This window comes from Vulpes lagopus, chromosome 12, assembly GCF_018345385.1.
Source record: "Vulpes lagopus strain Blue_001 chromosome 12, ASM1834538v1, whole genome shotgun sequence".
Taxonomy (NCBI): Eukaryota; Metazoa; Chordata; class Mammalia; order Carnivora; family Canidae; genus Vulpes; species Vulpes lagopus.
The window spans coordinates 80,265,707-80,292,028 of record NC_054835.1 but is presented as its reverse complement, the minus strand read 5'-3'; the positions used below and the strand labels follow the sequence as shown (position 1 = coordinate 80,292,028).

At 36.0% G+C, this 26,322-nt stretch overlaps 2 protein-coding genes across 3 annotated transcripts in view; one reads left to right on the top strand and one right to left on the bottom strand.

Annotated features, from left to right (window-relative positions):
* The window catches only part of UBA6 (ubiquitin like modifier activating enzyme 6), an 85,419-nt gene extending 82,339 nt beyond the window's left edge, over window positions 1–3,080 (top strand). The window contains exon 33 of the mRNA XM_041724605.1: window positions 1,291–3,080. Coding sequence (XP_041580539.1) covers window positions 1,291–1,426 — 136 coding nt within the window. The 3' untranslated portion in view covers window positions 1,427–3,080. The remainder of the gene's footprint in view (window positions 1–1,290) is intronic.
* A 13,778-nt stretch (window positions 3,081–16,858) lies between these two features.
* Window positions 16,859–26,322, bottom strand: part of STAP1 (signal transducing adaptor family member 1) — a 33,686-nt gene continuing 24,222 nt past the window's right edge. For both annotated transcript variants that reach the window (XM_041724606.1, XM_041724607.1), the window contains 3 exons: window positions 21,186–21,255; window positions 18,926–19,022; window positions 16,859–17,441 (listed from right to left, as the gene is read on the bottom strand). In XM_041724606.1, coding sequence (XP_041580540.1) covers window positions 17,392–17,441; window positions 18,926–19,022; window positions 21,186–21,255 — 217 coding nt within the window. In that variant the 3' untranslated portion in view covers window positions 16,859–17,391. The remainder of the gene's footprint in view (window positions 17,442–18,925; window positions 19,023–21,185; window positions 21,256–26,322) is intronic.

Below are 26,322 nucleotides of genomic sequence, written 5' to 3'. Positions count from 1 at the left end.
TTCTGAAAGACCTGGGTTCACATCCATGTCCAGCTACTTGTTTTGCCACATTGAGTAGCTTACTGAATGTTTTTGAAACTTAGTTTTCTGTCCACAACTAGGAATGATTGTCCCCATAGCTGTTGATCATTAAAATAGTAGTAAAGACTAGCAGTATAATAGCAACCAAGAGGTAGTCCATAAATGTTACCCCTGTAAATCTTTTGTTAATATACATCTTTATTAAATAGCCTGTGCCCTCAAGGAATTCACAGTCTATTATGAAAAAGAGACATGTTAATCATTAAAATGTAATTGAATAATTAGTATAATAAATATTTTTACAGAATACCTTAGGCACTACTAACTTAATCCTTCACTTTAGGGTAGATTTCATTTGAGCTACCTTTGAAAAAGGGTATTAGGCAAAAGCAATAGTTTATGCAAAAGCATATAGGTAATAAAGAGCATGCATGATCTATTTGGAAAATCAGTATTTTGGAATAACTTAAGGATGAGATGATGAGAATGAATGGTAGAAAGAATGAGAAGTTATAAATGGGACAAACTATCTTTGTAAAATGGCAAGAGCTATTATTGACATTTAAATAGATTACATAGTTCAAAGCCTGATATGAGATAGGTACATGGCATATGATACATAATATTATTAGGCAAGAGAGTAAAATCAGATTTGCGTCCTTTGAGTGTTCTGGCAGCAGAATAGATTGGAGGTAGGAGAAAGCTGGCTCAAAACTAATCCAGTAATCAAAGGAAATACAGATGATAACTTGATTTAAGATAGTATCAGTGACAATCGCAATAACAGGTTTTTTTTAGTAAATAAGATATACATGGGATATAAGGGAAAGGTAAAGCTTATGTCTTTCATTGTGATTAGCTTGCATTTGAAGATTTAAATCTAGTTTGCTTTTTACTCTTTACATAGAAATGCTTAAAGAATTTATGATGCCTCCACGCTTTATAGGAAATAAGAGGATAATTGACTTTTAAAATACATTGCTTACATTGTGGTTTTGGGCGAGAGCGTTGATTAGCAAATGGTCTGTTTTCTTTATCAATATTAACGGTAGTCCAGACTGATTCACTATTATATAAATGAATGTCTTGAGTTTAGAGCTTTTAGTAAAGAAAAATTGTAACATATGAAAGCAGATGAATTATTAGATTTTAAAATAAATGTGAAGTCCAGACACACAGGTCCAGATTCTCTGGGCAACATTAAATAGGAAATCACTCTTTCATTTTACAGAATTTACCAAATTATTTGTCCTTGATTATTTTTCTTAGAATGCATAAACTTGTGAAACCTTCTACTGAAAAGAAATATGTGGATCTTACTGTGTCATTTGCTCCAGACACGGATGGAGATGAAGATTTGCCTGGACCTCCAGTAAGATACTATTTTAGTCATGACACTGATTAATGGAAGTTGTCTTAAATTTTCTCCAGGACTACTTGATTTTGGAAAGATTGCACTTAATTCAGGAATGAAAAAAAATCAATTCATAATACTATGAATTTCTCTTTGATGAAGCCTTAATTTAAGGGAAACATCAGTAGAAAACTACAGTGAAGAATTTTAAAGCATTTTGGAATATAATATACACTTGTCTAGTGCTTCATATGTGGATATGATCACAAGCAATTTTGAACTGGAATGATGTTTTGTAATGCTTACAAAAAATTTGTGTATTAACATCTGTGGATGAAAAGAAGGAAAAAAAATGTGTTCGTCACCAGAAGAGATAAAAGATCAAAAAATTGAAAATAACAGTTGCAACCATCCAAACAGTTTAATCTTTATTTTGTGAATTTTTTTTTTGTTTACTATTCGAGACCCAGTTTTCCTATACAAAAGTGTTTGGCACCCTGCACCTCTTATAGTTAGGCTTTTGAGTTTAACACCAGGGGGAAGAGGGAGATGGTAGCAGTGGATGAAGAGTAGCCATTTTAAATTATACAGTTACAGTTTAATGTCCTGGTAATTTAACCGGAGTTTGTTAATATCACTGTCTCCCCAAAATTAGGATCTGTATTAATAATAGCGTCAGTGTTGTAACCCATGAGCGGTAGATCAGATGACACATGTTAACTTGTATTAAATGTTAACAGTATTATATGAACTCTGACAACCCTCTTAGAGGATCCAGGAATGTGAACAGATAAATGTGGCTAATCATTTGATTCTTCAATATGCCTTCCAACGTGGCTATTTTATTTATTTGGAGCTCTAAACATGATTGTCGTAGTATATAAGACTGAAAGGTTTTGTAAAGGGAGTGTCCTTAGAAGTAGATGAAAACTAGAAATTAAAAAAATCATTACTAGTCGAGTCTTGATTTTTTTCTTCCAGCAACCTATTGGACAGAAAAAAAAATATTTTAAGGGAAACATATTTTATCCTGCATTCCCAGAAAGGGAGTTGACAAAGATAAAAATTTATTTTTTTAGGTCTTTAATGGTAGAAACTCTGTTTTCTGATAGGAGATATTGCAGTAAATTTGTATAAATGTTTTCATTAAAATGATGTAAAATGTACTCAACACTGTAAACTTGGTAAAAGCAGCAAGTGTTTCATTTATTTCTAAGGCTGCCATGCATTCTAAAGCAATTGGCATTTTGTAACCACAGGAAGTTAGTTCTCTAGCTGCTTTTCATCTGATCCCCTGTCCAGGCTACTAATAGATACTTTGATAAACTCAACTAGAGTCACATCAGTATTACTCCCATTTGGTATCTTTTTATACTCTCTGCTTAACTTTCCTTTTATTTCATTTATAAATAGTTGAAATTACTTTGTCAACCAGCTGTATTATTTCATTCCTTTGTAAAAGTATCAGCCAATTGGGAAAATATATTTGGGAGTGGAATGTGAATTTGTATGAATAAAAGGATATTCTGCATTGGAGGCAAGGATAGGTGGATGGGATGAGTTTAAAGGAAATGGATACCCTTGATATAAGTAATTTTTCTTCAAGAATAATGTTTAAAATTCCTTAAAATTGAGTTCAGGAACATCAAAGCTCAATAGCTTAGAACTCTTGGCTAGCAATAATAAAAGGACTTTTCTATAAGAAGCTTTTTCCCCATTTTCACTCTGCTTTGTATGATAGTTACTGATGTTTTCCAGGGAGTCTTTCAGTAATCCTCAACTGTGATCTGATGGCTTACTCTTATTTAAATCTCCACATCTCTTCAGAAGTAAATTTGGAACCCTGCTATCAGTTCTTATTTATAGTAATCAGTGCTTTAATAGATATAAACAAAACCAACATGGATTAAGTTCATTTTGTGATTAAGCCTGAAACATTTTTTTAAACCGTTTGTTTTCTTTTTTCTTTTTTTTTTAAGATTTTATTTATTTATTAATGAGAGAAAGAGACACAGGCAGAGGGAGAAGCAGGCTCCATGCAGGGAGCCCAACATGGGACTCGATCCCAGGTCTCCAGGATCAGGCCCTGGGCTGAAGGTGGCGTTAAACCGCTGAGCCACCCAGGCTGCCCAAGCCTGAAAGATTTTATCATTGCTTTTTCTTTTCCTGTAGGTAATGGTTATTACCATTAATTTCTATTTAGTTCTACTAAGTTGGAAAGCCAGGGTGTGAAGTAAATGACATTTTTTGTCATTATCTGTTTTATTTCTGTACCATGAGATCACTTTTGGTGATTAAAATACCACGTGTAAAAATTATTTGATTTTGTATGGTACCACTGAGTGATTTTTTTTACTACTAAAAATAAATTAAGAAATTTGACAGTATCTTTGTAAATCCTATTCCATGGTTGACTCCAGAGATTTCCAATTTTGCTAATCATTTTCTGAGTAACATTGCTTTGGTATTTCCTAATTTTCAAGTTTGCAGTCATGGAGATATAATAGTTGCTGTGTGTAGAGGAACATTACTTCAAAGTACTTTTGGCTCCTGGAGATTCTGTTAAAACAGTTGAGAAAATAGTGACTGTAAAACCTAGAAGGTCTGGTAAATCTCACACTGTTGGTTGGGGATATCTAAAGTATATTCCTTTAAAAAAAAAAAAAAGATTTTTATTTTATTTTTAGTAGGCTTCACGCCCAGTGTCAGGCTTAAACTCATATGTAACCCTAGGGCCAAAGAGTCACCTGCTCTACTGACTGAGCCAACCAGGCACCTTTATAAAGTATAATCCGTTTTGGAGTTCAAAACTTGTTTGGTACTCATCAGTAATTTCCTCTAAATTTTCCCAAAGCTAGAACTTACAAATAGATGTATATCTTTGTTTTTATTTTTTTGTCAATTATAACACTCCCTGTTTAGAGTCCACTGTTTTATAATTTATAATTAGTAAAATGAAGACAGAAAATTGTTCTCCTGAGATCTGAAGGAAAAAACTTTGACCTAATAATTTAAAACTATAATGAACAGTTAAATTACAAAAATTCATTGTAATTGTAAATAAGAAATCATTTTGTATGCAGTCAGTAAGTATGGATTTAACTATTTTACTTTCAGCAATTTCAAAACATAAATCAGGAAGTTGAAATCTTGGGGATCAGAGTAAGTAATAGGTAATTTTCAGTGTTCATTTTTCTCTTGCCATTTCTTAGCTTTGTTTTTTAAGTTCAGAAATATATATTCAAATATATATATATACACATAGAAAATAAATACACAGTTTAAGGATTAATTTTAAAGTAAGGGCTGGTAACTACCTGTCAAATCAGTAGAACATTGGCAGCAGCTCAGAAATATCCCTCGTAGTCCCTTCTCAGTCACAACCAACTTCCCTACACATATCCTTTGATAATACCACTATGCTACCTTTTGTGATAATTCTTTGTTTCTATTTATAGTGTTAACCACCTATCATGTACTTAAAACAATATAGTTTACTTTCTGATTGTTTTTGAACTTGGTATAAATGGAATCAGACTGTTTTTTTTTTTTTTTTTGTGGTTGCTGCTCTCATCATTCAACATAGGAATCATCCATGTTGTTGCTTATAGCCACACTTTATTCATCATTGTTATGTAGTTTACTTTTGCATTAATACGTCACAATTTATTTATTCATTCTATTGACTATGGGATGTTTTTAGCTTGGGGCAATCACAGTTGCTCAGTGAACATTATTGTATGTATTTCCTAGTGCAGCTAAGGTATATACCTATATACGTAGGAATGGAATTGCTTGCTCTTAGGTATTCATATCTTAAGTTTTATTAGACCATAACAGAGTATTGCCTTAGCAGTAGAGATATCCTGTATTTGCTTACCCCATTCAACACTGGTATTAACAGATTTTTTTTTTAATTTTGCCAACCTGGTGGATTGTACAGTTTTATGTTATTGAAATTTTACTCTGTATTTCCCTAACGACCAGTGAAATTAAGCACCTTTTTCTGAGTTTGTTGGCCACTTTGACTTTGTTTTTTGCAAAGTGTCTTTTCAATTCTTTTGCCCATTTTTCTGTTATATTAGCAGTCTTTTCCCTCATTGATCTATAGAAGATCTTTATAAATCCTGTTTTTAGTTAGCTACATATATCCAAATATCTTCTCCCACTCTGGCTTGCCTTTCCCTCTGTTCTTCATGATGTTCCTTGCTAAAAAGAATTTCTCAAAGGTTAGATACTAGGAAGTATCAGTCTTTTGTTTTAAGGTTAGTGTATTTCGTGAGTTGCTTAAAACAGTGTTCTCTATCCAGGGTCATGCAGGTACCACTCTATATATTGTTTTATAAAGGTTTTAGCTTTGCCTTTCACGTTTTCAGTTTTCAATTTATGAGGAATTATTTTTGTGTATGCTGGGTGTGCCTCACCATTTATTGAATTGTGAAACATGTTCTTTTACCAAGTATGTTCTTTTCTGCAGTACCACCAAAGTATATCCATTTATGTGTACATCTCTGGATTTTTTATTTCTCCTTTTCTATCCCTGTGCTAGTAATTTCATCACTGTAGCTGATTTATTGATTTTTCTATTTGGCAGAACAAGTCCTCCGAACTTCTATAAAAGTGTCTTGGTTATTCTTAGCCCATTGTATTTTCAGTTCTCAAATTTCTAATTACAAATATGCAAATTCTGTCACTCGTAGCTTCTTCAGCTGTCTTGAATTTTCAATCTTTTATCTACTTGAACATGAAAAGCATGATTATTTCATAGTCTGTGTTCATTCTCAAATCTGGAACTCTCCCTGTGGGACTGTTTTTATTTTTCTTTTATTTCAGCTAATCATTATCTTACATCCTGTGTGTAGGGTGATCTTTAATTATATGCCAATATTATATTTGAAAAGTTGCTTTTAAAAATAACTTGATGGGGATCCCTGGGTGGCGCAGCGGTTTGGCGCCTGCCTTTGGCCCAGGGCGCGATCCTGGAGACCCGGGATCGAATCCCACATTGGGCTCCCGGTGCATGGAGCCTGCTTCTCCCTCCGCCTGTGTCTCTGCCTCTCTCTCTTGGTGACTATCATAAATAAATAAAAATTTAAAAAAAAAATAACTTGATGTCCCGCATTGTATTTTCATCCTCCACATAGGCACTTAGCCACTAGTAACTTGACCAATTCCAGAGTCGAGTTTTTAGGAGTTACCCATATGACTCCAAGTTGAACTGTAGACCACTATTGCTCTTACTTCCTGTTTACCCTTATTCCTACAGCCTTTCAGAGTTGGCTTCAAAGTGTAGATTATTCTTTTTCTCTGTTTTCTTGCCTTTAAAAATTTTTTGTACTTTTTTTATTCTATATATGCCAATTACTAATTATTAACCCTCAACTCTAGACACTTTATTGTACTCTAGAACTTTGTAAACTGCATTTCTTTTTTGCCATTTGGCTTTCTTTAGGTTCCACAAATAGGTGGCACTAGGAGGAGGACTGGAATGCTGGAGAAAGCGCAAAGAGAAAAGAGACTTTTACCTTTGCCATTTGCTTCCTAATATTGTCAGCATGACCTCAACAGTGGCTTTTCTTCCAGTAGTTTCTGATTGGTTCTTAGGCTTTAGTTTTTGTCTGGCACTCTGCAGGGTATCTCTTCTAGGGTTCAGGTTCTAATAATGTCACCCACTTCCCTTTAATAACTGATGTTTTCAATTCTCCCAAAATCTGTTTAGCCAATTCTTTATGTTAAATTCTTCTTTAACATACATGATACGGTTTTTCTTTTGCTGAGCTATACCCACTTTTTTTCTCTTCTCTAGTTCAGTGGCTTTTGTCTTTTGATGATTAACCTGTATTATAATATGCACATTCAGATTAAGCCAGACTAAATTTAATCATTATCTTTACATTTTGCTGATTAAAGTTTCAAAAAATGGCCATGGCAGTATTTCCAATCCCACATGCTCTTCTAGAAGTTTGCAACCTCTTCCAGCTCTTCTTTGAACCTGAATAAGACTTTATGACTGCCCTGATATAACAAAATGCATCATATGTAACTACAACTTTTGAGGTTAGGTTATAAAAGGCTATAGGTCTTCTACTTCTACTTTCCCCTCTTGGAAAGCCCACCCTTGGATTCCAGACATCATGTCATAAGGAAGCCTAAACTAACCCACATGAAGAAACTGATGTCCCCAACCCACAGCCAGCATCAGGTGTCCGACATGAGTAAGCAGGTTCAGAGGATTCCAAGCCCAAAGCTTAATGGAGTAGAGACAAGCCATCCTTGCTGTGTCCTACCAAATTCCTGACTCACAGAATCCATAAACATGGATAGTTTATTCTAGTAAGTTTTGGGATTATTTATTAGGCAGTTACTATGTTCTAATAACTGAAACAACTCTCATTTCCAGATTGCTTACTATGATCATGTATTTTATTTCTATTATGCACTTTAATTCAGTAGTTATTTACATAAATGTCTTTTAATATGACCAGACTATTTTGTCTATGTAGTCAGTGTTTGTATTTACCCATACATCTATTTCACCTCCTTTGCTCTTTATTCTTTTTTTGTATCTCAGGCTTACCATCTGAACTAAATTTCTACCTGAAATGTTTTAGAATTTCATAATTCTAAAGTAGTGAGAGTCCACTGGTGGCATACTTACTCATGGTTTCTTTGAAAATATTTTGCCCTCATTCTGCAAAGATACTTTTGCTGAATGTAAAATCCTAATTTGGGCTTCATTATCTTTCATTGGAGATATTTTTCTACTGTCTTCGAACTTCCCCTGTTGCTCTTGAGTCAGCCATCAGGTAAGTTAAACATTGAAATCTCTTGGGTAGTGCGGGTGGCTCAGCAGTTTAGCGCCACCTTCAGCCCAGGGTGTGATCCTGGAGACCCGGATCGAGTCCCACGTTGGGCTCCCTGCATGGAGCCTGCTTCTCCCTCTGCCTGTGTCTCTGCCTCTCTCTCTTTCTCTCTCTCTCTCTCTCTCTCTCTCTGTGTCTCATGAATAAATAAATAATATCTTTAAAATAAATAAAGGGAGAAAAATCGATCTGCCTTCATTTTACGAAGTGTAATTATTATGTTATGATCTGGGTATCGATTTCTTTTATCATTGTTGTTTGGGATTTGTTCAGCTTTCTGAATTCTAGATTTGAGTCTTTTATTACTTCTAAGAAAATCTTGATACTACTCCTTCGCATATTGCCTCTTTCCCCATTCTCTTCTGTGGGGATTCTCCTCAAACACCACAGACTCTGCCTTCTATGTTTAAAACGGTCTTTTCTATATTTTCCAGTTGTTCTTGTTTCATCATACTTTATTCTGCACCATTTCTTCTGACCCATATTCTACTTTACTTCTCTTCATCTGTTTTTTATGTTACAACCATCCATTTTGCTTTTAATTTTTGTCTGTATTTTTCAGTCCTAGAAGTTCTGTTTGGTTCTTTTTTCTTATTTTTAATAGCTAGATTACATTTTATAGTTTTATGTCCCCTATAGAAATTTTCTAATATCTATTATTTAAACTATAAGGACCATCTTATGGCTTTGTCTGCCACTTTCAGTTACTGTAGTTTCTATTGTTTCTCCCAGCTGACTTTGTTGATGGTCTTTTAAATTTTTTTTTTTTTAAGATTTTATTTTATTTTAAAGATTTCATTCATGAAAGACACACAGAGAGAGACAGAGACATAGGCAGAGGGAGAAGCAGGCTCCATGCAGGAAGCCCGATGTGGGACTCGATCCCGGGTCTCCAGGATCACGCCCTGAGCCAAATGCAGACGCTCAACCACTGAGCCATCTCGGCATCCCTAATGGTCTTCTTTTAGACTCTCCACGTTGGCTAGTTCCTCAACTTTGATTTCTGTGTCCCTGGTCCATTCCTTTTCACTTTATTGCAGTCAACCACATTGCCTCATCATCTTCAGGAGTCTGTTTTTTTAAGCATTGTATATTAAGCACTGTATTCTCTTACAGAATGCAAGAGAATTCACCCTTAACATTTTAAGATTTTGCACATTGGAACTCTTCACTCTCTTATTTCTTAACAATATTTGGCCTAACCTCTCAATTGTAAGGCCCTCAAGAATAAGAGATTTGATAGAGTTCTTTTATAATCTTTGCATCAGTTACACATTTGATATCACAGGAGATTTTTTTTTTTTTAAGATTTTATTTATTCATGAGAGACACAGGCAGAAGGAGAAGCAGGCTCCTTGCAGAGAGCCTGATGTGGTACCCGATCCCAGGACCGTGGGGTTATGCCCTGAGCCAAAGGCAGATGCTCAACTGCTGGGCCACCCAGGCGTCCCTATCACAGGAGATTTTAAAGAAGTAGTTTGCATACTTGGCTATAAATAGCACACTTTATTGTGTGTGATAAAAATGCAGATTTCTGAATCAGTAATCCCCAGAAATTAACTCTCTAGTCTGAGGGAGGCGTAGGATTCTGCATACGTCCGGCATCCCATATAATTCATTGAACTGGTTTACTAGGACTACTGTAATACCACAGACTAAGTGGCTTAAACAACAGAAATTTCTCACACTTCTAGAGGCTAAGCCTGATCAAGATGTTGATTTTTTTCTGAGGCTTCATGGTCTTGTAGATGGTCATCTTCTCCCTCTGCCTCACATTGTCTTCTGTGTGTGTGTGTCCTGATTTCCTCTCCTTTTCAAGACACGTCTATATAAATTATTGGAGCTAAGAGGACCTAACTTATTCATTTTTTTCTGAGGAGGAAACCAAATAAAACAACCAAATAACTAGAACCAGGAATACAATATAAGCCATATCTTTTCATTCTTACTTGCTTGCACAAGTGATTCTTAAATTTGATGACACCAAAATCAATTTAGAAGCTTATTTTTCAAGAAAAAATTAGTAAAAAAATTTTTAATTCGGTAGATCTAGCATGGGGCTGAGGAATTAGTATTTTTAAGGATTTCTGTGTGATTATAGTAAGTCTACTGTGTTGTACTTGTGGAATGGGTGATTACATACCCTTTTACCATCTTTGTAGATTGATGTTTTTATAAAACATGGGTTGATTTTAAGCTAGCAAAAAGACAACATCAGGGGAAAACATGGAAATTGATCATTTTTATTTCTGGTAAAAGAAAATGGCCTAGAGTTTTTCCATTAGAAAAGAGCTTCTTCTAGTACATTTCATGTCTCTGGTTTCTAAGTAGATAATTTGAATGATTTATATTTGATAAATATTGGTCAAATCAGATTTGAAACCTCACTGAAACCTAGTGAGGCTTTTTTGGAATTGTGAGAATTTAGGAGAATCTGCTGTGGAAAATTGTATAGAGGGAAATGTATTTAATTGAAGCCTAGGAAAATAAAAACTTCATTTAGAAAGGACCATATATATGTTTCCAGCTTATATCATTGCATAGGAATGTGTATATTTATGAGTTACCCTCACAGCCATATTCTGTAGTTTCCCCATAAATTGGTTTCATTCAAGTAAGATGATGAAATTGTATGCTACCATGTTTAATTCTGATATTCAGGTAAGTGACTTGGTAATCAGGATCAGGAAAATACAGGTGTAATAATTTTCTTTACAAGCAAGATGTTCATTTTTTAAAACAAGTTATCAAGATATATAAAGGTAGTTTTCCTATTTTAATTTCACACATTATGTAGTTTTTCTCCTATCTTTCCCTTCTTTCTGTGGTGGGTTCTTAGCCTAAAAATTGTGGCTAGAAACACTTAAAGATCCAATATCAAGCCAGAGGGCAGTTCTTTATTTTTTTATGTGAATTGATTTTCCTGTTGTACTTGGAACATTGGTAGTGTGTTTAATAAATGTTAGTTAATTAAATAATGAATATTCATATGCTTTTTTATTTTATTCATGACTTGTGATTTTGCTTCTAATAAATTTTTCTCTAGGGAACATTTTTTTCTTCCTGACTAGCTTAATATCAAGTTACCTACTCTACCATATTTTAAAGTGCTTCTAGTTTTGCTTGTTGTTTTTTAGATTTTAAGTAATCTCAACACCCAGTGTAGGATTTGAACTCAGAACCTTGGGATTAAGAGATACATGCTCTACTGACTAAGCCAGCCAGGCACCCTAAAAGTGACTTTTAGTTTAAACTGTTAATTTATGAAGGTGGGAAAAAATAAACTGAGGAAATATCTTTGACCGTTCTGGTTCCAGCATTGCTTTTCCTTTTGATGTCAGAAAAAGTTGAATGCTGACGTGGGTTACCATCAACGATCAAAGAAAAAGGGGATCCCTGGGTGGCTCAGTGGTTTAGCGCCTGCCTTCGGCCCAGGACATGATCCTGGAGACCCAGGATCAAGTCCCACATCAGGCTCCCTGCATGGACCCTGCTTCTCCCTCTGCCTGTGTCTCTCTGCCTCTCTCTCTCTCTGTGTCTCTCATGAATAAATAAAATCTTTTTTAAAAATCTAGGAAAAAACTTATTTTCTTTTTGTTAGTATGTTTTTGGAAACACTTTAATTTTCTCTTAAGTCTCCAGATTTTAACCCTTAGTTGTTCTACAACTCCCATTTCCTCACTTGAGGCAAATTAAAGCTAAGGGCTCCCGCATCCCCACTGTGCCTCAATCCTGTGATTTCAAACTGCTAAAACAATTTAACGGTTTCCAAACTTTCCTTGAAGCTTAAGGACTTTGTCAAGAAGGGTTTTGGTCTTTTTATAATTGGTTTAAGTCCTTTCTCCACTCTCATTTACTCTTCCAGTTCACTCTTCCATCATCTTTCTGCTTTTCAAAGAAAATACATTACTGTATAGAAGATAGGCTGATTATTGAAGTCTCTCTCCATGTGATCATCTAATTCAATCTGTTCATATGTCTCTTAGTGTTTTAACAAGGGAATCTGAAATGCAGGATTGGTTGAGTAATTTGTTTCTGATTACAAAGCAAACTGAACCAATTCAGCCACCAGAGCAATAGTGATCTGGTTGACTCTAATAGCATTGACGTTTTACATGAACAGCCCATTTTTGGTTATTTCTTTCCATTCTTTATTTTTTTTTTCTCTTCTGGCCCTGCTCTGAGGATGGCTCTGACTCAAGGTGCTGCACTGTAGTAATAGAGGGCAGCACAAGCACCTAACACCCCCCAAAGAAAGCTCATCCTGGCCAGAGAACCTAGGAAAAGTAGACCCTGTGACCTGAAGAATAGGTGGACAGGGTGGGTGGGGTTTCCAGGGAGAAGGGTTGGAATTCTTGTTAGTTTTTTTTTTTTTAAGATTTTATTTATTTAAAAAAAAAAAAAAAAAAGATTTTATTTATTTATCAAGGCGTGATCCCGGATACCCAGGTTCAAACCCACATCAGGCTCCTTGCATGCTGCCTCTCTGCCTGTGTCTCTGCCTCTCTCTCTCTCTCTCTCTCTCTAATATCTCTCTCTCTCTCTCTCTCTGTCTCATGAATAAATAAAATCTTTAAAAAAAGAAAAAAGCCCCATCTTTATCTAGAAGACCAGGAAAAAGGACCTTTGGTAGCTGGAAAGTGGAGAAAACTTCTGAAGAGGTGAGAGAACTGAAAAAGCATCCCCTAGTTCTGATGAAGTGAACATAAGTTCCACATTCACCCCTAAACTGTGCATGCACAGAACATGCAAAACATATAATGAGGGCTTTGAGAAGTAAAAACTACTGAACTATATAACATATATAGTTTATGTAGTTTATTATATATGTGTAAGTTTATAAGCTAAAGTATAAAAACTGCCTACTTCCCAGGCCAATCCCTACTATATACATGCATGAAACAGACCCAAACCAACATAACAAAGGCTTGAAAACTGAACTGATGCAGGAACTTCTTCCCACAAAAAATAAGATAGAACTGCTTCAGTCTAATCTGTCTGTTCAGGATGATTGTCTACTTTAAAAAAACAAACAAACAAAAAAACCTAGGGGCGCCTGGGTGACTCCAACTCTTGATTTTGCTCAGGTCATGATCTCAGGATCCTGAGATCAAGCCCTGAGTCCGCACCACGCATGAAGCCTGTTTAGATTCTCTCTCCCCCTCTCCTGCCCTTCACCACCCGAACCCCCTCTCAAAAAAAAAAAAAAAAATGCAGAAGACCCAGCTAAGGCAGGCCCAAACTCCCGACCTACAGACAGGAAAGGATGGGGCAGGGGCAAGTGGTGGAGAGAAAGGAAATGTGAATATCTGTATACAAATATCTATCCGTGGAGGTGTGGCTTCAGAAATAAACATGAGTTTGGATTCCAACTTCATTTACTAGTGTTTCTGACTTCAATTCTTTAGCCTTATGTGAAAACTACTTAGGTGGTGATTTTCTTGATCATAAAACAAGGATAATAATCATACTTATAAGATTATTGGGAGGAATGAAATGAGACAATTCATATAATCATGGCACTTCACATGGTGCCTATCACAGAGTAAGTATACAGTCTCCAGGCTCTAGTTACTTGCTTTGGTGCTTTCCTGTTTGTGAGAGTGACAGTTTTCCTCTAGGAAGAAGGGAGGGTTTCTTTCTCCTTCCCTAATGTTATGCTTATTCATTCATTTATGTATTCCCCCAATGTCCATCAGCTTCCACTCTGTGCCAGGCCCTATACCAGTTCCTTAAAAGACATTACCAAAATCCACTCAAGAAAAAATGGATAATCTGAATTGTCCTACATCTATTAAAGAAATTGAATTCATAGTTAAAAACCTTCAGCAAAGAACTCTTCAGGCCCATATGGCTCATTGGGTATATCCTACCAAATATTGAAGTAAGAAAAAATACCAACTCTACACATATTTTCCAGACCACAGAGAAAGGCTGCCTAGCTAATTTTTTTATGGCAGCATTACATCAATACGAAAAATAGACAAAATAGAAGGGAACTTTCTCAATCTGGTAAATCATCTTTTAAAACCTACAGCCAACATTATACTTACTAGAGAAAGGTGGATGTTTTGTCCTTGAAAACAAAGCAAGATAAAGATTCCAATCGAATCATTTCTATTTATCATTGTTCTGGACATCGCAGCTAGTGCAGTAATACACAGAAAATAAAACGTATCCAGATTGGAAAGCATTAAAGCTGTCTCTATTTATAGCTGGCATGATGTCTGCATAAAAAGTTAAAAGGAATCTAGTGCTGCCTTGGAGACTCAATCGGTTGAGCATGGACTCTTGGTTTGAGTTCAGGTCATGGTCTCAGGGTCCCAGATCAAGCCCTATATCAGGCTCCATGCTCAGCACAGAGTCTGCTTGAGATTCACTCCCTCTCCTCTGCCCCTGCTCTGGCTCCCTCACACTCTCTCTAAATTTAAAAAAAAAAAAAACTTTAGAAATGAAGAGAAATGTAGCAAATAAAATCTTGGAATTCTAAGATCAGTAAACAAAAAATATATTTCTATATATTACCAATAAATAATTGGAATCCAAAATGTTAAAAACAGTATCGTTTGGGGATCCCTGAGTGGCTCAGCAGTTTAGCGCCTGCCTTTGGCCCAGGGTGCGATTCTGGAGTCCCGGGATGGAGTCCCGCATCAGGTTCCCGGCATGAAGCCTGCTTCTCCCTCTGCCTGTGTCTCTGCCTCTCTCTCTCTCTATGTCTATCATTAATTTAAAAAAAAAAAAAAAAAAGGTATCATTTACAATAGCACCAAGAAATTAAATAGGTATTAATCTAACAAAATATGTGCAGGATCAGTATGCTAAAAACCATAAAGAACTCTAAAAGAAATTAAAGATAATCTAAATAGCTGGAGGGATATATTATTTCCCAGTTAGAAGAAAATAATGTCAAGATCTCAGTTTTCCCTGACCTCATCTAAAACTTCAAAATCCAAAACTCTGGAGGATTTTTCTGTAAGTATGTTGATTCTAAGACTTATGCTGAAAGGCAGAGAACTAGATTGTTCCAAACAATTTTGAAAAGAACAAAGTTGGATTCATATCTTCTGATTTCAAGAACTACTGTAAAGCTACAGTAATCAAGATAGCATGGTATTGGCAAAAGGATAAGAACATATATCAATGGAAATTTATCCATAAAAATAGGGTCAGTTGATTTTTTTTTTACAAAGGTACGAAAGCTATTGAATGAAAAGATTATCTTTTTTTAAGTAACTGCTCAATTACATACCTAAATGCAAATAAAATCAATTTTCCCATTAAAATTCATTTTAAATGGCTCACAGACAATGTGAAACAAAACTATGACACTTCTAGAAGAAAACATAGGGAGAAAAATCTTTGTGATCTTAGGCAAAGAGTTCTCAGATACAACACCAAAAGCATCTATATACAGAAGCAAAAACATCATTTGTACTTCATTAAAATTTAAAACATGCTTCGCAAAAGGCACTGTTAATAAAAAACAATATTTGCAAATTATATCTGACAAATGACATATTCAGAATATGCACTGAATTATCAAAATTCAACCATAAGAAAACAAAACCCCAACAAAAATGTGGGCAAAAATAGATATTTTACCAAATAAGGTATGTGAATATCAAATAGCACATGAAAAGATGCTCAATGTAATTAACCATTAGGGAAATACATTTTAAAACCAGAGGGAGGACACCTGAGTGGCTCAGTGGCTGAGCGTCTTGCCTTCAGCTCTGATTGTGATCCCCAGAATCTGGGATCGAGTCCTGCATCAGGCTCCCCACGGGGAGCCTGCTTCTCCCTCTATCTATGTCTCTGCCTCTCTGTGTTTCTTATGAATAAATAAAATATTTTAAAAATAAAACCACAGAGATACCACTACACACTTATTAGAGTTACCTTTTTTTTTTGTTTTTTGTTTTTTTTAATGACAATACCAGTGGGCTGTGTGGAGCATGCAACTCTTGATATCAGGGTCATGAGTTTAAGCCCCATGTGTGGTGTAGAGTTTACTCAAAGTTTTTAAAAAATGTTTTCATAACAATACCAAGTGCTGATAAGGATGTAACTACAAACTCTAACATCAATGGCAGATATGCAAAAAGAACTTGTGAAGAGTTTAGCAGTTTCTTATAAAGTTAAATGTACTCTTTCCATATAACCCAATAATCTCATTCCTAGATATTTTACCCAACTGAAATGAAGACTTATGTTTACATCTGCATATGAATCTATATGAATATTTATATAGTCTAGTAATAATTGCCAAAAACTGGAAACAACCCTAATACATTTTAATTGTTGGGTGGATAAACAAACTAGTTCTTCCATATAGTGAAATACTATTCAGCAATAAAGAACAAGCTAGTAATACAACACTTGTGTGAATCTAGACTATACGAAGAATGAATGTAATCAGCCTCAAAAGTTTTCCATACTGTGATTCCATTGATATGACATTTTGGAAAATGCAAAACAGATCAGTAGTTGCCAGGGATTGTGGGTGAGAAGGGTTAACTATAAAGAAAAAACATTAGGGCATTTTTTTAGGTGATGAAACTCTCTGTATCTTGATTCTGCTGGTGGTTGTCAAAACTCATCAGACTGTATACCAAAACAGGTGAATTTTATTACATGCAGGTTAAATTTTTTAAAAAAAGAAGTATAGCTGTGTACATAAGACACATCACACTTCAATTTTTTTATTCAATTCACAGCTTCTCCTTTACCAGAAGCTCCAACAGGGCCATACTTGATCCTTAACACTAAGAATTTCTAGCCCAAGGACTTGAGGTTTCCTTCTCCTCTTAACAGCTCTGAGATATGTGAGAGAGCCTGAGCTAACTCCTCAAGTATTGGAGAATACGTGAAGAGAGCGGTTCAGCCAGCTCCAGCTGGCTACCAGCAACAGATGTGTGAATGAGACCAACCTGAAACATACAGCCCCAGTCAGGACACCAGCTGGTTACAGTTGTGTTAGTGACAAGTGAGACTAGCAGAAGAACTGCCCAACTGAATACAATCCAAATTGTCAGTGCACAGAATTGTGAGCAAATAAAATGGTGGTTGATTTAACTACCATGTTTTGGGGTGGTTTGTCACACAGAATTAGATAACTGACATGAAACAAATTATATCAGATTCACTGCCACCCTAAACATTTTTTTTTAATTTTAGAGATGTTGCAGGAAATCCTTTGGTCTCTGAAAAAAAAAAAAAATCAATAATTACTTTTTACATTAATGATTATATTAATAGTAGATTTCTATAAATGGTGTTTTCCTGCATTACACCTGCATAATATATTATTCTGGGGATATCGGTAGTGATATGTTCAGCCTTTGTAGTTCTATTTTAAGAGAGGTGTTCAGAAATTGGTATACAGAAAAGGTCAAAGATGTGATAAGAGGGCTGAAGGAACCAATAACTTATATAGGACAAAGAGAGACTAAAGGAGGGACATTGTGGCTGCTTTTAAATATTTGATGGGATTTTAAAAACCCTGAGTTGTTTCAAAGCCAGAAATTAGATTATATAGAAGTTAAAGAAATACTTCAGACTCAAGGAAGAATTCTCCAATATGAGCACTGATCAAAAGTGAAGTGTGCTGCCTCAAAAACCAGTGAGGCAACCATCATTAGGAATTTTCAAACAAGCTGAATGGTCACATCTTAGAGACATTTTCTATCCTGAGTTTGCAGGTGATTCCCATATAGATTGAGACACTGTACTAGATAATTTCCCTAAAGTTCCGACTCTGAGTTTATTTATTTGGCATCACAAGATTCATAATATGTTTTCAACATTGGACTTTTAAAGTTGCTGGCTTTTAAAATTTAATCAGACTTTTCAGATATGCCCTGATGCAGGTAAGCCAAACGAAGTTGTTTTTCCTCATAATCTGTAGGAACCGGGACTTATTTTGGTAACTGAGTCCAAACAAACTGAAATATTTTATCTCTCCTGCCCACAGCTTTTGTCAAATAATCATATGTATCAGGGATTGTTTCAAAGGCTGGAAAGAAAGTATCACATTCAACCGGCCCTGCTTTGCTAAAAACAACTGCAAACAGGGCCAATTTCATGGTCATGTGAACTATGAAACTGCCTAAGATCCCATTCTTGGTTTAATGATCTATTATCACTGTTTTGAAATTCTTAATAATTTATGAACAAGGGGCTTCACAAATTCTCTAGCCAGTCCTGACTACTCCCTCCTTGTTATCTTACACTCAGACTTAGGCTTTTATAATGAAACAAGATTCTCTCTCAAGTCATCTACTGCCTAATGGCCAATTCCCAACCTTCATCCATTTTAATCTGACTAGAGCATCTGGTATTGTCGACAGATCATACTCTTAAATCCCGTTTGGTTCCCATGGCTCTATTTCCATGACTCTGTATAAGGATGGTTTTCATCTTAACTTGTTTGATAAAGCCAAGTAGAATGATGGATGAAATTAGTAGTCACAATATGTGCCTTATGGCTTTTCTTTCTCTAGAGTGGGATAGTACTCATCCCCCAGAATATATTGGTACTCCCTTAATTTCACAAGGTCAGTGACAAAATGACTTACAAATAGATTTCATTCCTACCTGATTAGTATTATAAAACATATATGGGGGGGGGTGGAGGCGAGGGAAAGTTGTTTTGTTTTGCTGATACAGCAATAAGATAAAGACATACCAAGGGTTTCATCAGTTGAATATATAAATGGTCGTAAATTTCCTCGAGTCTCCTTCATGAAATAATCAATGACACTGAAAAGGTTTGGGAGTGTAACCTGTATGAAAAGTGAGAGAAGGCTCAGTGTCATCCATGTAAAGAGAAAGTAAAAGAAAGCTCATGTGAAATTTAATGAAAATTGATGTGAATTTCCTGACCTCTAGAAAAACATATCAATACCTCACTTCAGTGAGGTACTGAATGGCTAATGTTTCCGACCCATGCATTTTCCTTCTCTTTTATAATATCTAATTCCCTGTTGAGAAATTTCCCCCTCCCCATGGAGTACATTTTGGCGGACAACAACTAGGTACTCTACTCTTTCCTCGTTCTTGCATGAGAATGTGACTCAGGGTAGACCAGAAAGTGTTCCCTTCCTGAAGTTTGAGCTTGAGTAGAGGAACAAGGAAGGATAGCAGATTCCTAATCAGATGGTTCTTACTACGGTTGACCCTTGGACAATAGGAGTTAAGGATACCAACCCCTGTGCACACAAAAATCCACATTATAACTTTGACTCTTCCCAAAACTAGACACGAATAGCCTACTGTTAACCAGAGGCCTTACCAATAACATGATCGGTTGATTAATACATATTGAGTATGTTATATGTACCTTATACTCCATTCTTAGAATAAAGTAAGCCAGAGAAAAGGAAATGTTAAGAAAAATCACAAGAAAAATACATTTACAATACTGTTTGTACTTATCAAAAAAATCCACATGTAAGTGGACCCATGCAGTTCCAACCCACATGTTGTTCAAGGGTCAACTGTACAAGTGACTGCTTCCTAGTCCCTGGAGATCTTCTAGCTTTCTAGTCATTTCATGTGCTTCCCATGTTCTTAAATCTGTCTTTGCTTAAGTTAGTTATTTGGTTTCTTCTGATTGAAACCGAAGAACCCTTAAAGCCAGAGAATTTAGCATTTTAATATCTCACTGTAACAGGATCATTTACTTGTCTAAAAGTAGCTGAAATGTGTTGCCACGCCCAAACCAATATATTCATACAAGTAAAATCAGGTTAAACCTGAATATCCCTGGTAAATTTGAAAAAAAATAAAATGACAACCTGGTTGAGGGGTAGGATAGGGGAATGTGAAAGGGGAAAGAACAATCCAGGCTGTTAGCTTTCCTTAAACTGGATGCTATTTGGGCTAATTACAGATAAAGGAGCCCCAGTTCACCAGTCCGACCTGGCGTTCTTCTTCCTGACCATTGCTTCCAGTCAGTTGGTTATTTGGCTTATTCTTCAGCAATCCAGTGGTTTGTTTCCTTCATTACAATTTTTGAAAAAGCCCTGGCAGGCATGGACATGAGAGCTGAGAAGCTCTAAAAGGCATTTATGGCAAAGATGTAAGTGGAACATATGAGTCAGCAGCTTCCCTCCTCTTGGCAAAAGTCAGGACTGCATTCTAAGAAATAGGTTCTAAACATAAAATTCAACCATGCTGCCCTTTTTGCTATCTAAGCAACACAGTGGGCCTGGAGAGACAGATGCACTAAGCTCAATTTTAGAGGTGTTAAGATACGTATCTTCAAGACTCATGAGTTTCATGTGTGTGCTATAACTTTCCTGGTCCCACTGCAGCCTGAGATCACACGACTGTAGTCCCTTTTCCCAACACCTGGACCACAACCCACATCACTACCTTTACCTGCATAACAGTAATTGCCTCAGGGCAATGATGAATATTCAACTAGATGATATATGTAAAGTACTTATTTCTCTGCCTAACCCAGTGACCTAATGATTATGATATCATATCATTAGCTCCATGGTAAGGTGATTGGGGTAGAAGAGGGGCTGCAGACTAGGAATAGAGCATTTCTTCATGATTATGTTGCTATTATGAGAAAGATTTCCAAACTGCATGACAGGTATTAGAGGACTGGGCACCCACAGATTTTTTTCCCCATTAGAAATAAGCACATTGAAATACGTAGAGTTAGAGGATATAAAACAGATATTTAACAAAAAAATTTTCCCCTCTCTGAAATAATTGTATTGATAAAGACTACAGAAAAACAAACAATTGTTAGCACACTCTCTTCTACGGCGCCTCATCTACCTGCTTCTGGATCTCACTTATCACCCTGGTTATCTGTCGTTTTCAGGGCACTGTGTTCCTAGGCAAGGGCTTTTCTATCTTTCTTTAAATTCTATAAGGTAGAGTTGGGGAAAAACAAATTCCTCAAAGACAAGGAAATAGCTACTTACAGGTCTTTCCAGTTCAATGGTGTAGTTTTTTCCTACACTCATCACTTTGTAGTGCTTGATTCTTGGCAAACTAAAATGAAAAAAAAAATCTCCATTTGGATCAACTCAAATTAAAGTGAATATAAAATATCTCCTGTAGAGTAAACCCTATGTTTCCATTTCTGTAGTTAGGCAAAAAAAAAAAAAAAAAAAAAAAAAAAAGGTGGAGGGTAATGATGGTTTTATTTTGTTATTTACCTGGTTCTCTGTCTGTTTTTAGGGAGTTATACACTAGGAATATAGAAACCTGGGTCATTGAGTAGGTGAATGGATAACCGAAAAAAAGGAATCAAGAACTAAAAATCTTTCAGGCAAAAATCATTTTTTATGCCAGTAATTTACAAAGCAAGGCAACATTATAAAATCCTGCATAGGCACATACAAATCAGATAGTTATTCTCTAGATTAACAGGGAAGTAGAAAGAATTACTGAAAGAAAATTACTTTCTACTCTACCCTCATCACTGTTCCTATCAGAATTCCCTGGATGGCTGTTCTTTCTGCTAGCTCATATACCACCTTGGACACTGCTAACTCTGGGGCTGACTCACAGATACAGAAAATGCTCTGTGAGAATGTAAACCACTAGATGAACCATAGTGTCTTCCTCTTCTATGGTCACATAGAGCTCTAAATTATTACCACCCTAAACATGGTATTTTATCTATTCGCCTTTGTCTTCCAGCATTAGGCACACAGTATTTATGAAACTGAATTTTTAAAATATTACAAGTCCATCTTATAGTGCTATTTGCTACGACTGATTTATACTGAGAGCAGAAGTCAGTAGGTTTGAATTGTAGGCCTTGAATTCCTTTGATTCATATGACAACAGTGTCAGGACCAAGACATCTTGTAATGTTGAAAAGTTAAAAGTATTTATTACACTACCATCGGCTTGAAAGAAAAACTAATTCAACATCTATCCAATTTACAGAAGTGGTCTAAAGCTGTCTATCAGGTTAAGTTTGTTGGCAGGACCTCCCACCTTCTTTTTTATCCCCCGTCTCTCCATTTCCAGGTCACATTCCTCTAGGACTGAATTACACTTCTTTTCAAGGGACTTTTTCCTCCTCTACCACAATATCCAAATATTCTCTCAATTGACTATCACATTGGAAAACAGCTTTTATTTATTCTATTACAGTGGCTTATTCTAGGACTTTATTTTTAAAACATGGGATGAAATCTAAATAACCTCCCCCCCCCCCAAATAACCTCTCTCCTAAGAAAAAAAAACTAAAAATAAAAAGTATTCTTTATGTTACCCTGTAAGTGGTGACAACGATTGTTGTTAGTAATAGCTATTATATCATCATCATCATTATCCATAACAAGGCTATCTATCGGAGGAAAAGTAGCAAACAAAGATTAACAGAGTTTCTTGGAACTTTGACTAAGAGGACTAAGTTCTGAGGCAGAAAGTAAGGTAGAAAAAAATGCCATTGAAATCACTTAGGCTTTGAATCTCCCCTTAGACTTTTGTTTTTCTTTCATATTTTGTTTTGTTTTTCCAAAGAAATAAAGATAAAGGAAAAAAATGAGATTGATAAAATTTGCTAGATTGAGGTTTCTTGATTATGATCTCAAAAAAAAAAACTAACTTGTCATTTAGCAAGTGTATGGCCTTAAATGTTATATAAATACTTGGTTTTAGCTTCTGACCTCAAGTTTTGTAAAGGAATTAATTCAGGGTCAATATGTTCTAGCGTTTCCTTGGCTAATGACTATTACTAGCTTGCCATGTGGTCACAACAATTTTAAGAAAGCCAAACCACTAGGTTTGTTGTAAGAATAGCTCTATGTCTTTTGAATTCACACATCACTGCTCTGGGTAAAGTGAGATGATATTTTACATGGAGAGAAGAGTCACCTGATAATTTGGTACTATGTGACTTTTGCTTTTTCCTGAGAACTACGATCTTCCCTCCCACAGCTGATTTGTCTACAGATGGAGATAATTTTACTTTCAAGCACTGTTTTGTAAACTAACCTGTCCTTTTCAGCTAGTATTTTACCAGACACAGTCACCTAAACTTGCATGGCTGCACATTTCTCCTACAAACCCCAGAATGAATTGGTTTTGTGGGTTGTTACTCACCTGTGTTCAGATGCTTCCTAATCATCTAGATTTTTTGCCAAAGTCTTTACATTAAGCTCTACAGTCTAACAAACTAACATCCTACTACTCTCTTCAACTGCTACAACTTCATACAGAAGATATGAAATCTAGGACTTCTCAAATTTCTGTTCGGAAGCATTAGACAATACATATGACAATCCCTAATATCATAGATATATCTGGCTCATAAGGAAAATTGGTGCAACAACAGTTAAAATTTTTCATATCCATTCCAACCATAAACTATTCCTAAATAAGCACATACCCACTCTAGCGTTAGAACATGCTACTTTGGGGATCCCTGGGTGGTGCAGCGGTTTGGCGCCTGCCTTTGGCCCAGGGCGCGATCCTGGGGACCCGGGATCGAGTCCCACATCGGGCTCCCGGTGCATGGAGCCCGCTTCTCCCTCTGCCTGTGTCTCTGCCTCTCTCTCTCTCTGTGACTATCATAAAAAAAAAAAAAAAAAAAAAAAAGAACATGCTACTTTGACCATTCCTCTCTCTCCGCTTTCTAAATTTGAACTTTTGGGAGGAGAAGGATTAGTTTTATGAAATTTTAATGTTTTTTGGACCATCAGCTGTATAAAAGCACAAATTTCTATATGAATTCAAACTGGCAGTGACTTTCCTAAAATTAGAAATAGGAAATTTGATATAAACTCCCTTGCCAGACTCTTTCTTATGATTTTAAATTTGACTTAAATATAATACACATATAAGTAAAAACTGTGATGTTCATTTCATATCCTAAGTATAGAAACTCATTGAGTTCGGTCACAAACCACATCTACAGCAGAAAATGCTGTTATTTCTGATAGTTCATGTTTACGGAAAATGCAGTGCAAAAGCTGGGCTAATTTAAACCATCTTATAAAGAGCTCAGGCTGCTATTGTGCAGAAAACACATGGTCTTAAAGAGTCATTAGCTCCTAGGGACTTTGTTCATTTCATACAGAATAATAATACAGGGTTCACATGCTAATGAACTGAACACTCAATCCAACCAAGAAAAGAATAAAATGAAGGGGAAAAGTTAATCATCCTCTTGCATCATTTAGCTTTCCAGCAGTTAAATTTTTAAAAACAAAATCTGAGAAATAGATTTTAATTCAGTTATATATGCTCTTAATTTTTAAAGGTATATTCAATTCAATTTCCTAAGCCCTGAAAAAGAACAACCTCCTTGACCAGGATGTACTCAACAAAAATATTCACTTTTCTCCCAGGACTTCTAATGTAATGGCAGTCACAATTTTTATTTCTTTTGGATTTGTTTCAAAATAGCCAATTGAATTATAAATCAAATAAATTAAAATTGAGTAATCTGTGATATTCTATCATATTAGTTGAAAATACATTAACTCCAAATATCAGCCTTTGTAATAAAAAATAATGAAACAGAGGACCCCTGGGTGGCTCAGTGGTTGAGCGTCTGCCTTCAGCTCAGGGGTCCTGGAATCAAGTTCTGAATCAGGCTCCCTGAATGGGGCCTGCTTCTCCCTCTGCCTGTGTCTCTGCCTCTCTCTGAGTGTCTCTCATGAAGAAAAGAAAGGAAGAAGAAAGAAAGAAAAAGAAAGAAAAAGAGAAGGAAGGAAGGAAGGAAGGAAGGAAGGAAGGAAGGAAGGAAAGAAAAGAAAGAAAGAAAGAAAGAAAGAAAGAAAGAAAGAAAGAAAGAAAGAAAGAAAGAAAGAAAGAAAGAAAGAAAGAAAGAAAGAAAGAAAAAAGAAAAGAAAAGAAGAAAGAAAGAAGAAGAAAAAGAAAGACGGACAAGAAGGCTAAGGTGACATAGATATTCATTGTGGAAACACACACACACACACACACACACACACACAGACTCTCACTTCACACACAGAACTGGGCCCTGATCTACTATCTATCATTCTTGCCACCTGTTCAGGGCACGCGGCTGTTGTATAAAGACCAGCCTCTGTTTATATGGAGTAATTGGCAAATGATGAAACTTGTTGGACCATGGCTCTTTTTCCTGCCTTTATTCACTGTCAGTGTCTTCATATTTCATATATTTAGAATTATTGATATTTATAGTGGACTGGTAGATAGATTCATTGACAGATATGTTACAGCTAAAATAATTAATGGAATATTATCCCCAGAAAGAATAGCAAATTCAAGAATCAAAGTTCTGGTTATGCTTTTATATGAAAGATAATTACTTATTGAACATTTTCATTTAGGACAAAAACCTGTATTTTAATTTCATTATCAGTTGTCAAAGTGTTAACTAACCCAGAGTGCCTATTTATTGAAATGCAAGATTTCATAGACTTAGAGCTGGAGTGGACCTTAGCAGATCAAACCACCTTAGCTACATGGAAAAACCAACTTTTGCATGTGTCACTGACTTTATCAAAGGTAAAACCATTTTACTAGAAAGAAATTCTTAACCTTGACAAGAGGTTCCCATGTGGTCCTTTTTATAGATGTCAGGTTATGTTACCTCTTCATTCATCACAGTCCAGAATCCTCTCGTGTCATTCAGAGTGTATAACTCTTGCCCTACAGTGACCTGGAGGGCTCAGAGTGATCAGTCCCTCCCCCCGCCACCTCTGAAATCTCATTTACCACTATTTGCTTGTTCACTGCATTGCAATCACAGTGGCCTCTTTTTGTTTTTGAATAAACCCAGCCCTCTTCTGCCTCTGGGCACATGTATTTAATGCCTGGAATGCTCCTGTCCCAAATATTGGCATGGTTTCTTCCCTCACTCCCTTCAGGGCCCTATTTAAATGCTAGTTAATAAAGCAGCCCTTCCCTGACCACTCTGTATTAGGACAATAGTGGGGCTCCTGGGTGGCTCAGTAGGTTAAGTATCTGCCTTTAGCTCAGGTCATGATCCCAGGGTCCTGGGACTGAGCCGCATGTTGAGCCCCATGTCAGCCTCTGTGCTTCTCCCTCTCCCTCTGCCTGCCGCTCCCCCTGCTTGTGCATGCACTCTCAGTTTCTCATTTTCTG